This window comes from Natator depressus, chromosome 1, assembly GCF_965152275.1.
Source record: "Natator depressus isolate rNatDep1 chromosome 1, rNatDep2.hap1, whole genome shotgun sequence".
Lineage (NCBI taxonomy): Eukaryota > Metazoa > Chordata > Testudines > Cheloniidae > Natator > Natator depressus.
The window spans coordinates 139478833-139492879 of NC_134234.1; the positions used below are offsets into that span (position 1 = coordinate 139478833).

Genomic DNA, 14047 nt, shown 5'->3' on the forward strand with positions numbered 1-14047 from the left:
TAACTTGGAGGAGGTTCCTGAACAGCAGCATGAGTTAATGGACATCCTGCAGCCCTCTTCTTCTAGGATTGCCTTGCCAATCAACGCAGCCATTTTGGGACCTGCTAAGGCCATCTGGCAGACCCCTGCTGCAAGCCTACCTACCTGTAAATGGGCGGACTGCAAGTACTTCATCCCTTCCAAGGGCTCTGAATTCCTTTTCACTTATCCAGCACCAAACTCGCTGGTAGTAGATGCAGTCAACCAAAAGACCAAACACCAATTTCCCCACTCCACCCCATCCAACAAGGACAGCAAGCGATTAGATCTGCTCGGATATAAAGTATATGCATCTTCCACGTACAGTTTTGCATTGCTAATTATACTGCTGTTCTGGCAAAATATGACCACAAAAATTACAACAAATTCATGGACTTTATTGATGACATTCCAGAAGAAAAGAAACAACAATTCACAGCTCTAGTTTCCGAGGGACAAATCCTCTCACGTACCACTCTTCAAGCAGCCCTCGATGCAGCCAACACTGCAGTAAGATCCACTGCTATAGCAGTGTTCATGCGCCAAGGTTCCTGGCTCTCCTCCTCTTCCTTTCCTCGAGGGGTCCAGAATACCATTGAAGATCTTCCCTTCGACGGTGACAAACTCTTTGCCTCCACCACGAAAGACATACTTCATTCAATGTAAGACTCGAGGGCAACTCTCCAGCCTTTAGGAATTCAAACCCCTACGACTAGAAGGCGACAATATCAATATCAACCCTACCAGCGTCCACGCTACCCCGCATATACCTGGCAACTCCATAGATCACATGAACAACAATAATGCCAGAGTCCCAGATACCCGTGTTGCCGTCCCAATTCCTCGGCAGCGTCTCAACCCACTCCAACTAATAAGCAGATCTGGAGCCTTGGTCGAGGGTTTAGAAAACAACGTTCCCACTTCAGTGCTTACACCACATATCCCTATTTTTGGACACCGCCTATGACCATTCTCCCATCAATGGCAGAACATCACCACCTACAAGTGGGTTACAGAGGTCGTCACAATTTTGGCTATTCGATCCCTTTCCTATCCTTGCCTCCTACCTACCCACCCACCGTCCCCATCCCTCTTCAGGGACCCCTCTCACGAGCAACTACTCATCCAAGAAGTACAACATCTCCTTCAATTGGGAGCAGTGGAACTTGTGCCTGAACTACACAGAGGGAAGGGGTTTTATTCCCATTATTTCTTAACAGAAAAGAAAACCGGTGGATGGTGACCTATCCTCGACCTCAGGCAGCTCAACAAATTTATCAAAAAGCAAAAGTTCAAAATGGTTACCCTCACCACCATAATCCCAGCTCTGGAGCAGGGCAATTGGTTTTCAGCCCTCGACCTACAGGACACCTATTTTCATGTGACTATACATCCGGCCCATTTTACTCTCAGCTCAACACTTTTTCAATACAGGGTGCTACCCTTCGGCCTGTCCACCACCCCTCGTGTTTTTCCAAGCTCCTAGCCATAGTCACTGCCTACCTGAGGAAACAAGGGGTCATAATTTTTCCTTACCTCGATGATTGTCTCCTCAAAGCCTCAATGTTTGACAAAGCTCTTTGATTCATGCAGCTCACTGTCGATTGTTTCCTATCCCTCGGCCTACAAATAAACAAAATCCACATTATCTCCTACCCAGGACCTGGAATTCATAGGAACACACCTCAATTTCCAGACGGGAATAACATCTCTCCCGCCTGATCGCTTCAACACCATAAAATTATTGGCAACGAAACTCCGCAACAGTCCTCAGGTCACCGCTTGAGACTGTCTACAACTACTAGGTCACATGGCCTCGGCACTTTCGTGGTCCAAAACGCTCGACTATCCATGAGGTGCTTCCAAGCTTGGCTGGCCACGGTTTACAGACCGAATGTGCACGCTCTAAACAAGCCTCTATCCATACCTTTCAGAGTCAAAGACTCTCTCCTATGGTGGACAGTTCCCGCCAACCTCTGCTCTGGAGTCTCCTTTCTTCAGGATGCTCCATCCCTCATAATGACTACCGATGCATCCCTCACAGGGTGGGGTGTACACATGTCCCACCACACAGCCCAGGGACTATGGTCTTCAACCGAATCGTCCCTGCACATAAACGTCCTAGAACTTCGAGCCATATGCAACACCTGCCGTCACTTCCTCCCATTAATCAGAACCAACATGTACGGATAATGAGAGACAACATCGCCTACATGTTCTGTGTAAACAGGCAGGGAGGGGCTCTCTCTCGCTCACTTTTGCACAGAAGCAATGAAGCTCTGGAATTGGTGCCTTGCGAACAACATTCGGATATCAGCCGCCTATCTTCCTGGAGCTATGAATACAACAGTGGACGAATTAAGCAGATGCTTTCCCTGGGATCACGAATGGGAGATAAATGAGACGATCATCCACAACATATTCCGCATATGGGGCTACCCAACCACAGACCTTTTTGCAACTGCGAAGAACACGAAATGTCCCGAATTTTGCTTCAGAGCGGGACTGGGCAAACATTCCCTGGGAGATGTGTTCATGATCCCATGGCACAAAGACTTGCTATATGCTTTTCCTCCAATACGAGTTCTCCACAGAATTATAACAAAGATACGGACAGATCGTCCCATGGTAATTCTGATTGCCTCTTTGTGGAGCAGACAACCATGATTTCTGTTCCTCATCAGAGTGTCAGTCCACCCACCAGTCTCATTGCCCCTAACTCCAAACCTCCTATCGCAGCAACATGGCCGATTTCTGCACCCCAACCTGTCCATGCTTCACCTCAAAACTTGGTTCCTACATGGTTCTCCCAAAACAAACTAGCATGCTCTGAGCAGGTTCAACGAGTGCAGAACACAATCTACTCGCATCACCTATCTCTGTAAGTGGAAGCTATTCACACACTGGTGCTCACCTAAACAACTTCTTCCTACTTCTGCACCTCTTCCGATCATACTTGACTACCTATTAGACCTCAAGCAATCGGGCCTTTCTTTCAGCTCCATCAAAGTCCATTTAGCTGCTGTTACAACTTTTCATGACAAGATCGACGATACCTCTGTTTTTACTCATCCAGTCACCAAGCATTTTCTCAAAGGACTTCAATCCCTGTACCCACACATTAAACCTCCTACCCCTTCGTGGGACCTTCACTTAGTATTATCTTGCCTGACGCAACAACCATTCGAGCCCCTAGCCACTTGCTCCCTCTTACACCTCTCTATGAAAGCAGCATTCCTGGTGGCAGTCACCTCGGCCAGACGGGCAGGAGAAATATCAGCTCTGATGGCAGATCCACCATATACGCTATTTTTTAAGGACAAGATTACCCTCCTGTTACACCCCAAATTCCTTCCAAAGGTACATTTGTCATTCCACATCAAAGAATCGATACGCCTACCAACTTTCTTTCCTAAACCACATGCAAACTCTTTTGAATCCACCATGCATACGTTAGACATACACAAGGCTTTATCCTTCTATTTGGATAGAACCAAGCCCTTTAGGAACCCTTCTGGACTCTTTGTCTCCATCACAGAGCATTCCAAAGGGACACCTATTTCTACCGAGAAACTTTCAAACTGGATTTCTGAGTGTATCCAACTGTGCTATCAGATAAAGAAAGTGACGCCTCCAGCCGGCATCAGAATTCACTCCACTAGATCTGTGGCTACCTGCGTGGCCTTTCTGTGCAAAGTTCCCCTGGCTGACATCTGTAAAGCGGCCACTTGATCTTCTGAACACATATTTGTTAAGCACTATGCCCTTACTCTCTCTGATACACGATTAGGCAGAGCTGTATTATCTACTGCATTCCTACCAAATCCGAAGTCCCTACCTCTTTGAGGTACACTGCTTTTCAGTCACCTAGAGTGAAGCACCCTCAGGGACCTCTCTCTCTCTCCAAGAGGTGGTTATTCACCTGTGCAGTAACTGACGTTCTTTGAGATGAGTGTCCCTGTGGGTGCTCCACTACCCACCCACCTCCCCTCTATTTCGGAGTTGGGGTAGCCTCCGTTGTAGAGAAGGAACTGAGGAGACCGGTCATGCATGCGTACTATTAAGGTACACTCGGAGCTGGGGGACAGGCTCTGCACATGCGTGGCTGGTGCGAGTACTGCTGTAAAAATCTCCGAGCGAAGGCGTGGGGACGCACCAACACCTAGAGTGGAGCACCCATGGGACACTCATCTCGAAGAACATCAGTTACTGCACAGGGTGAGTAACCTCCTCTTCCCAAAGAGTTGACAGCGTAACTTGGGCAAAAATGAAAAGGTGACTATTCAAGGTGGAGGGAGTGTGTGAGCACATGTTAGACGAGAAGAGCAAAGAGAGAAGGCTTATTGTGTGTGTGTGGGTGGGGAGGGGAAATAGCTCTTTAGGAGGGGAGAAAGGGACTTAATGGATGAGAAGTGGGTGGCTGTTCCAGGGAAGGAGGCAGCATAAAAGACGGTGCAAAGCTGAGTGTGAAAATGAGATGAAAAGAACAATAAGGAGAAAGGACTGGAAGAAAGTTATAGAACCAGAAGGGTGAGGAGGAAGTTTGAATTTGAGGAGGTAAGATGTTTCTGGATGATCATTTTTCCTTACATTAAGCTGTGACTTCATCTTAGAAACAGATATATTAAAACCTCTTTTATTGTGAACTAAAATACAGTAGACCCTATCCTCTGATTTGAGATAAGATTCTGGACGAAAACTTCCATACACTAAACTGGAGATGCTACATAGAATAATGCTAAGTGAACTGTATAGCAAAGCCTTATTTGTATTAGTAATAGGTAGCATGTTATTTTACAGTGTCTCAGGGTGACAGTGTCCCTTTAAGAGGGAGCCAGGCCAGTACACTCATCAGCACACTCCAATCTGGCTAGTTAATTGGGCTTAAAAGATGGCATCTGGGCTATGGCAGAGGAGACCCAGGAGTCTGGGCTTCCTGGGAGCAGGAGATTGAGTAGGAGATGAGAACAGCTAGTCACTTAATGGTTCATGGTAAAAGGCTGAAGGCAGGAGAGTAGCAAGAGGGGTTTGCTGGCTGGTGGGCCCAAGCCAGAGAGCCGGAGCCAATGGCTAGAGAGGGCTGAAGGAGGGGAGCAAGTGGGGAGCTTACCACTGACCTCTCCAAGACCAGCCAGCTGGACCCAGAGGAACAATGAGAGGGGTCGGGAGATTGGGATGCTCCCATCAGAGGGGTTGTGGGGGTTCCCGCTGGGAAGAGTAAGATTGTAGTCCGGTTGGGGTGACTGTCAGAGCCAGAAGGACAGACGAAGACTGACAGAGAGTCCAGGCAGGGCTGAAGGTGCTTGTACTTGGAACATCAAGGGATGAAATGTTGGATGGTCTTGATGACTATTTGCATTGGGGGTAATAAATGGATTTTACATTGAGGTTTTGGTTATGGATTATTTTACATGATATTTTAATAATAAACCAGCCCGAAGGTGGGGTGGAATTGAGAGAGGAGAGTCTGCATAATGGTATTGGGTTTCCTGAGAGAGGAAACTGAGGCAGGGTGCTGAAGAGCCACCCCCAGCCATGAGTGGTGGCTCAGAAGGTGGCTGATCCTGTTACATACAGAAATTTAGAATAAAAAAAATTAAAGTGCTTAAGTCCCATTTTTTAAAATGCTTGAGTCACTAGGGCTACGTCTGCACTACACACCACTGGTAGTGGCGTCTAGTGTCCATGTAGCTACATGATGCAGTGTAAAGCAGGTTTTGAGTACATGGCAGTGGTGTAGCTACACATGTCAGGGAAAAGCTCTGGCAGAGGGGAAGCAGCAGGGACAGCTTCAGCAGTTCCATGCTACCAGAGCCTTTCACTGTGGCAGAGAAAGGGGTCCAGCAGCAGGGAGCTGTCAGAGCCTTTCCCTCATAGCAGGGGAATGGATTTGGCAGTGGGGGGCATCTCCCAGCTGCCTTCCCCCTGCCAGAGCCTTTCCAAGCTGCTTCCCTCCTGCCAGAGCCTTTCCCTCTAGAGGGGAGATGCTCCAGCGGTGGTCAGCTGGCAGAGATATTCTCCCCTGCCGGAGACATTCCCTGCTGCGGAGAAAGGCTCCATAGCAGGGAGCTGCTGATGCCTTTCTCTGCTGGGAGAGCCTTTCCTGTGACGGGGAAGGACTCCAGTAGTGGGGAGGCAGTGGGATGGTAGATTGCTTTAAAAAATAAAATCAGCGTAGACAGAGAGGCACTTCTTGGGTGAATAGAGAGTGTGATGGGTATGTACTCACATACATACCCCCATCCTTCAGGCATCTCTTTTCCTGCCTAAGCTGGGCCGCACCAGCTACACTTTATACCTATGCTAGGGAGCTATATGACATGGACACTACAGCCTGCCGAAACAAGCGTGCAGTGTAGACATACCCTAAGGGTGCAATTGCAGGTTGGGTAGGCACACCCATGCTCGCTTTCATTTAACTAGCACAGCTAAAAATAGTAGTGAAGAGGCTGCAATATAATCTAGCAATGTGAGTTCTTACCCGGGGGACAAAGCAGGCTTGTACAGCCCATGCTGAAGCTGTTGCTGCCATGTTTTCACAATTGTTTTTAGATGTGATAGCTAGACCTAAAACTAGGGCATGTGTATGCCTGCCTGTGTTGCTTTCACACTTTCGATTGCACTGTAGATATATCCTTAGGCTACTAAATCCCATAGAAAGTCAATGGGACTTAGGTTCCTGAGACACTTTTGAAAATTTTACTGCTAGTTACTACAATGTTAGGAACTGAGATTCTACAGGAGGTGCTTTATAAGATGTGCTGATATACTCTGAATGTCAGCATAAAAGCTAGTTCTGCAGAAAAATCTTTTAAAAAAATCCTTTAAAAATGTCCTAAGAATTATTTTTTATTTTTACACACTCGTTTATCAATAAAAACAGTGCTCTTCCTACTGAAACACATTTCACAGCTTGCAAGTTATGACAGAAGGCTTCAAAGGCTTGATGAATTGCTTTTTCCAGTCTGAGGTACCTTCGTTTTGAATGACTGGAATGTTTAGCCAGAGATGCAGAGCAAGGTCAATTCTTAAACCTTGCTCATTTCCAAGACTTTCAATGGAAATCCATCAGACACAACTGCAAACAACCAAAACCTCTTGAAGGGAAAAAAAGGAACATTACAACAAGACATAAATTCTCCCTTTCTGTGAGTAAAAACAAATGAGACATTCTCTGAATCCTTTCACTGAGGAGACATCTTGAGGAACGAGGTGTTCTCATACCAAAAAAAAAAAAAAAATGGATCCTGGTTCCTGTGAAGCCAGCCAGCTTGATTAGATAGGAAAGGTAACTGTTAATAAATGGAGACCCATGTTTGTGTTTTATGGTTTGGTTTCATAGTGTAACCATATGTTGCCATTATTCGTTGTTTCTAGTTAAATCTGTATTCTTTCTTATTAAAACAAAAGTAGGTTTATTTATAAGTACTCACAAGTTCTGTGTGGTTTACAGGAGCAGTGGTTTAAGGTAAAACTAGTAAACTGGGGCACAGTGTTCCTTTGGAGGCAGAGGATCTGGGATTTCTGTAAGTAGCCAGTGTCAGGGGAGAGATATAATGGGAACATTTCAAAGTGATTCTGGGACTGGAGAGCACCTATTGTTCACCTGCAAGGAGATAGCAGGGCTGGCATAGCCCAAAGCAAGAGAGCTTGGGTGGCTGAAAGGTTGATGATGTTAGGGAGTTGACACCCAGCTACCACAGGCAAGACTCCCTCATGCTGAGTCAAGGGGTAACAGGTAACTCCTAGTCCCGGGTACCCCGAGAACCTTCACTGTGCCATGGGAGCATAGAACTTCATGATGTCTGCTTGGGACTTTGCTATTGCAAATTGATATTATGTGGAAGGTGCTCAGCTACTTTGATGGGCAGCAGTATAAAACTCTTATGTATATAGATGCCACACATTTAAGAGCTGTTGGAGAGAAAAGTTCTAGTACACTTTGAAATGTCTAAAAGCTACATAAGGTGGCTCTTCTGTACATAATAATATGGTGATTTTTACATCCAATGTTTTGAGAGTTTCTGTGTCTAGAGAAATGAGTAGTTTGTGTCCATTTGGAAAGCTGAAAGTGTGAGAAGGTATTAAGATTCTGTTTCTAGCCTTGATAGTGCACAAGATAATGGGCCTCAAACCTGGACACTTGAACAGAATGTAATTTTGGATGAATAGGAAGAAACATTTGTCTAACATGTTGATTCTTTTAAAATGGCAGGTGCTTGATGCTGCTCAGGATTTTGTAGTGTTAGAAGTAATATTGGGAGGGACGTGGGAAGAATATGAGTGCAGTGGTTAAAGAGTGTAAGGGTGCATGAAAGATGTATTTCAGAAAGCTCTGCAATTTATAATATGGGTATCTTCACTGTGTGTGCATGCATATGCACACTGTACAAGTTATACAATACTTCTGGGTAATTGGCAATCCATCCATGTTTTCTTTTTATAATTGAAAATGTCAATACAAAGTACTTTGGCATTTCTAAATTGAAATTTTCTGGATCTGTTCCATGAAAAATGCTAATAATTCTGACAAGAACAAACCTTGAAATATCAGAATTTTTCATGGAACATAAATTCCAATTTTTGACCAACTCTAATTGGTTAACTTCACTTTCTATCTCTAGTTTTGATTAATTTAAATAGATTTTACCAAATACTCTCCTAATGCCATCTTAAATGGCTCTTGACTTCTTAACCTCATATACAGGTCAGAGAATAGGTCAAACTGTGAGGAAAAGTATGCTTGGAATGATGTATGAAATGAATACACATCAGTGTAATAGCCAAGTTCCATTGGCCCAATATAATGTGATATTTTTGTGTGAGATCAATTTTGTTTGTTTGTCTATAACCTTTTTTTTTTCATTCTAATAAGCTACTGTTGGTGCCAAATGGTTATTTTGGGAGCAGTGCAATAAAGGAGAATTGCAGTAAATGTGAGTCAGTTCTTTATTGCATTACCTTGCTGCTGGAAGGAGGAGTCTGATGAAATTGCTGTTGCTATTCCGTGAGGTCCTAATCCAGTGCCCAGGGCACAGCTTGAGTTATTGGGCTAAGAGTTGGTTGTTCCGTGAGGGTAAAGGGAGATGGAACTCCAAACAGTGGGAGCAGGTACTACAGCATTAGTTGTGGAAGATCCCATAGTTCCTGTTTGCATGCTCTGTGGTAGAGAGCTGGTTGGTGAATCAGTATACAGGCATATCCACTCGCCACCTTCTTCTCTAGTCTGTCTCCCAAACCCCTTTTGAAGTGAAGACCTTCTTCAGAACATAGTGCCCTGGCATACAGGTGCTGTGGAGTCCTCGCAGCTTGTTCCCCTTCTTTAGCTGACTTGCCCTGATTCCGCTAGCTTATAGTACAACTGGGTTCCTCAGCAAACAATTACCTACTTGTAGTTGAGCAATGACTGGGTGAGCATGTTCTGTGTTTTGTAAATGCATATTTTAAATGAGAAATGCCACTCTTATGCATCTCCTATGTTGCAAGGTATTTTTATGATTTGGTGTTTAAAACTCTCTGGAAAATATTTGTTGTAAGAATAGTTTGTGTGTACATTATTCAAAACTCTTTGATGGTCCAGTCTAGCAAACACTGACACAAAAGAGTGAATTAACTCAACTCATATGTGTTTATAGGATCAGGCCCTAAAATTGTATTTATTTTTATAAGTAGGCTATCAGTGATTTGATACTGATTTGCAATCATTTTGGAAATATAGCAACAGTTAAACCTTGGAAGAAATACTAGTTTCATTTTCAACTGCTAATTTTCTTGCTCCTGCTGTGCAAATTATTATAAATCAGGGTGGAAAGGTTTCCCCACATACTGTTGTTATAAAGAGACTGAAACATAGAGTTCAATAAAATATGCCATCTATATGCTAAACCAAGGTCCCTGCTGCCCTCAAGAGATAAAAATAAGGGAAATTCAGGGGTTAGGATTTAGCATCCTGCCATATTATCACATTTGCTGTTATACTGTTTTGTTTGTTTTTCATCTGTTCCTCTTGGGTTTATTTCACCTTTTACATCCGGTGTTTGTTTTGTGGTTTGAAATTACAACTGTGAGTTTGACAAGGAAAGGTTAGTTTGATGCAAATCATTTATACAGCTTTCTACAGGTATTTCTATAGACTCCTGAAGAGAAGTTAACATTTATGTGGATTCATTTTGATTATAAGGCATTAATTGCTATTTGAAAGGGTGACTGGCACTGTGAGCAAGTGAGGCATTTCACTTATTTGAGCAGTCTGATTAGCTTTAGTCCTTTTGAATATGAGGACAATTACACTGGTTCTTAATTAATTCTTCAGTTGCCACAGTGCTGTGACCAAAAGAATGTTGTCATCCTTCAGGGTGCTAACAGTACGCTCTCATAGGAGAGAGAGTTCTGGCCAGAGTTCTGGCCACCAATAAGGCCTTCCAGGCAAAGTTTTGAAGCTTTCCAAAATTACGAGCTCCAAAAATACAAAAGAAGTACAAAAAATAAATTATCACCACTTACCATCCTTAGGCAAGAGAAAATCATGACAGGGAGAGGTATAAAATACCTGCACTATAACTACAAGCCCTGAGAAACGTCCAGTATTTTTTATTTGTTTTAGTTTTGCAGAAAAGAAATGCTGTCTGGGGTAGCAGGTCTAAGATATTGCCCTATTATGAACAGGCTTATCTGTTGTAGGCTTCAACTTCTTGACTCCAAGGTGTAAATTTTTAATAGTGAGAGTAATTAATGATTGGAACCATTTACCAAAGGTTGTGGTGGATTGTCCATCACTGATCATTTTAAAATCAAGATGGGATTTTTTTCTAAAAGCTATGCTCTAAGAATTATTTTTGGGACGTTGTATGGCCTCTGTTAAATAGGAAGTCAGACCAGATGATCACAATGGTCCCTTTTTGCCATGGACTGTATCAATAAATAGACTCACTCTTGGAATTGCTAAATTTTATATAAATTGACTTTTGGGGAAATTTTTATGATAACTACAAAACAGCCTTCAGCATTAATGTGAGTTGCCCATGATTGTTAATGACTTGATTTTCATGTGTTCTGAGCACCTCCACTAAAGTCAGTAGGTACTCAGCACCTTTGAAAACAGGTGAGAAGACTATATTCCATGCACATGCTGTGCATCTGAACATTAAGGCACTGGTGCAATGGGTTTAATGATAGGGAATGGGGAGAGAATGCACACTTGAATTGTTTTTTTCTCCTGTTGCGGCAAAAGTGTTTGAGTTTGTGTTTTCTGTTCTGATGTTGTGCCAGTTTTGTCCCACTACAAAGATTGGGTCCTGTATTGTATTGCTAATTGAAGTTTTGTCGGTGATGATGAAATTAAATTTTGTTCACCAAATTTTGTGCTTGATAAGCTAACTATAATTGTGCGGGCCAAGAGATTTATTCGTTATAGGCCACGGTAGTTATGAGGTAATTACATGTATTTTCTCTGCCAAGGCTGAAACTTTTAAATGCTTCATTCCAAATTTATTCCCTCTCCCCAATTTTATTTTAACTCTTTCTGATAGAAACCCTTGAACCTGAACTTGAATTTACCGGCATGGAATCCACTGACTTCAGTAGAATTCCACACAAATGCAGCGTCCATTCATGCGGGATCAAGACTTAACATTGGTGATCTTTGACTTTAAAAAACAAAACAAAAACCTGCACAAATATCATTGTATAGTAAAAATTAAAATATTTTGGGGGACCAATACAATTAATTTCATAGTAGTAGAAAACTTCAAATACTTCAAAGTTCCCATTTTGAATTTTTTATATGACTGTAAAATGAGGATGATTGATCCTAACTTCCTAGACAATCTGAATTTGTTTTTCAAAGAATGAACTATTGTTGAACTCAGTAACATTGTGAGTGGTCTGTAGTAGTCTTTCATCTGTGTTTGCCTTATACCAGATAGCCTTATTGGAAGGAAGACTCAAGAATGTAATTTAGTTGTATAAGTTAGGAATGCTGGCTCTTTTAAATGTTTTTTATTGGGAAGAAAACTGTTCAAATAATCGTGGTATATTTACTGTAGTTTTCCTTTTATTTTTCTTCTAGTGTAAAACTCTCTCTGGCGTCTGTGACCACATTATCTCTCTCTCATCTGATCCTCTGGTTTCGCAGTCTGCTCACCTTGAAGTGATCCAGCTAACAAACATAAAACCAAGTGAAGGGCTGGTAAGAAGTACGCAGTTAATCAAAACAGTTGTCCAAGATGAGAGAGTTAATTCTATAAATAAAATCTGCACTGGGGGGTAGGGACAAGGCCACTTCTTTTTTTAAAAATGTTTGTTTAGTTTGATTTTCACAGAGCTGGGCTAATGTTATTGGTCTTTCACATGAATAACTGTTTATCAAAATGTAGTGAATAGAAAGAAATGGAAAGTAATTCTCACCAGTTTACATCAAATTCTGAAATATTTTAGACTATTCTATGATCTTCAAATCGGGGGGTGAGGGGATTTAAATTAATAAATAAACCCTGGCCATGAAGTTTGGGTGAGATTATGCACAAAACTGTCGAATTCTGGAATTTGCATCATAACATCTCTCGCTGAGAAATAAAACACTTTTATAATTTATTCAAGGACTCTATAGCAATTCCCAGGAGAAAAGTAGATTCTTTAATTGTATTGCAAGAAATCTACATGATTAATCAGATGGCTGTAAAAGACCAATGTAGCAATCCCTTGATTGTCGCTAACGAGTTGACCACTGCTGCTTGGATTACGCATGCAGACAGCAACCATTGCATAAAAGAAACAACACTGATTACAATTGGAGAAATGACATTTGACATCATGAATAACAGTGCTACCTACCTACCTTGGGGACACCAGACGATGTTCGGAATTCAATTAATCATTTTCTTGAAAAATTGCTTTTACATCCTTTTTTGGTGCCTACACACACCCATGGTCCATTTACTTGTGTAATATCTGTACTGCTGTGCTCCCATTCCATGGGTTATTTTTTGGGTTAGTGGTTTTTATTTTTTATTTAATTTTAATCTTTTGGCAACTTTTGTTATGCCCAGGTACCTAGAAATAATGATTTACTTGGTATGTCTCTCTTCAGACAAATAACAATTAAAATTAAAGGAATTTTATTTTTAATTGATAAATATTACCCCATCCTTTCGTTTATTTCATTGGCTTTCTTTTCATGTCAGAATCCATTTAAAATTGCCCTTCAGGTTTTCAGCTCTCCATGGACTCCACCCTACCAATCTGGCATCTTAGTCTCTTACTCTGCTGCCTGCTCACCCCTTTCTTTATCCCATTTCCACTGGGAAGGGACATTCTCACTTTTTCTGTCCCATCTTTCTGGAGCTCTCTCCGTGTTTGATGCAAGGCCTGTTCCATGGCTGCACTGGTTTTCCAGCACTCTTTCCTCAGATCCCTCCTTATGTCCCTCTTTTCTCATAATTCTGACAAGAAGTGAGTCAACCAATACAGTTTTCTTTAAAAGCAAAATTATTTTTGTGGTTCTATTTCCAGCTCTGCCATTACCATGGGCAAGTCACTTCCCCTCCTTGCACCTCTGTGTGTCCCCCAGCTTTCAGTCTATCACGTCTGTGTAGACTGTAAGCACTTCATAGCAAGGACTGTCTCTTAATATGCATTTGTACACCCAGCACAATGGGGCCGTGATCTCAGATGGGACCTTTAGGCACTATGGTAATACAAATAGTTGTAATTGTGTGTATTTTTAATGGTGGGGGAAAGAATTAACCGTGCTTTGTACAAGCTTTAGCTGTGCATTATTTTGTTACTGTGTCTTCTTTCTTCCCCTTCCTCCCCTTGTCCCCATGCCACTGTTTTGTTGCCAGTTCTTCTTCGAGTGATTGTTCATGTCCATTCCAAGCAGGTGTGCGTGTGCCGCATGCACGCCAGCCGGAAGATTTTTCCCCTAACAATGTCTGTAGGGTCAGCTTGGGTGCCCCCGGGGTGGCGCCTTCATGGTGCCCAATATCGGGCCCCGCAAACCCCCCACCCCCTCAGTTCCTTCTTACCGTCT

General features: G+C 42.7%; 1 protein-coding gene across 7 annotated transcripts in view; it reads left to right on the forward strand.

Annotated features, from left to right (window-relative positions):
• Window positions 1-14047, forward strand: part of CNKSR2 (connector enhancer of kinase suppressor of Ras 2) — a 375664-nt gene that overhangs the window by 155895 nt on the left and 205722 nt on the right. For all 7 annotated transcript variants that reach the window (XM_074968071.1, XM_074968093.1, XM_074968061.1 and 4 more), the window contains one exon: window positions 12086-12205. In XM_074968071.1, coding sequence (XP_074824172.1) covers window positions 12086-12205 — 120 coding nt within the window. The remainder of the gene's footprint in view (window positions 1-12085; window positions 12206-14047) is intronic.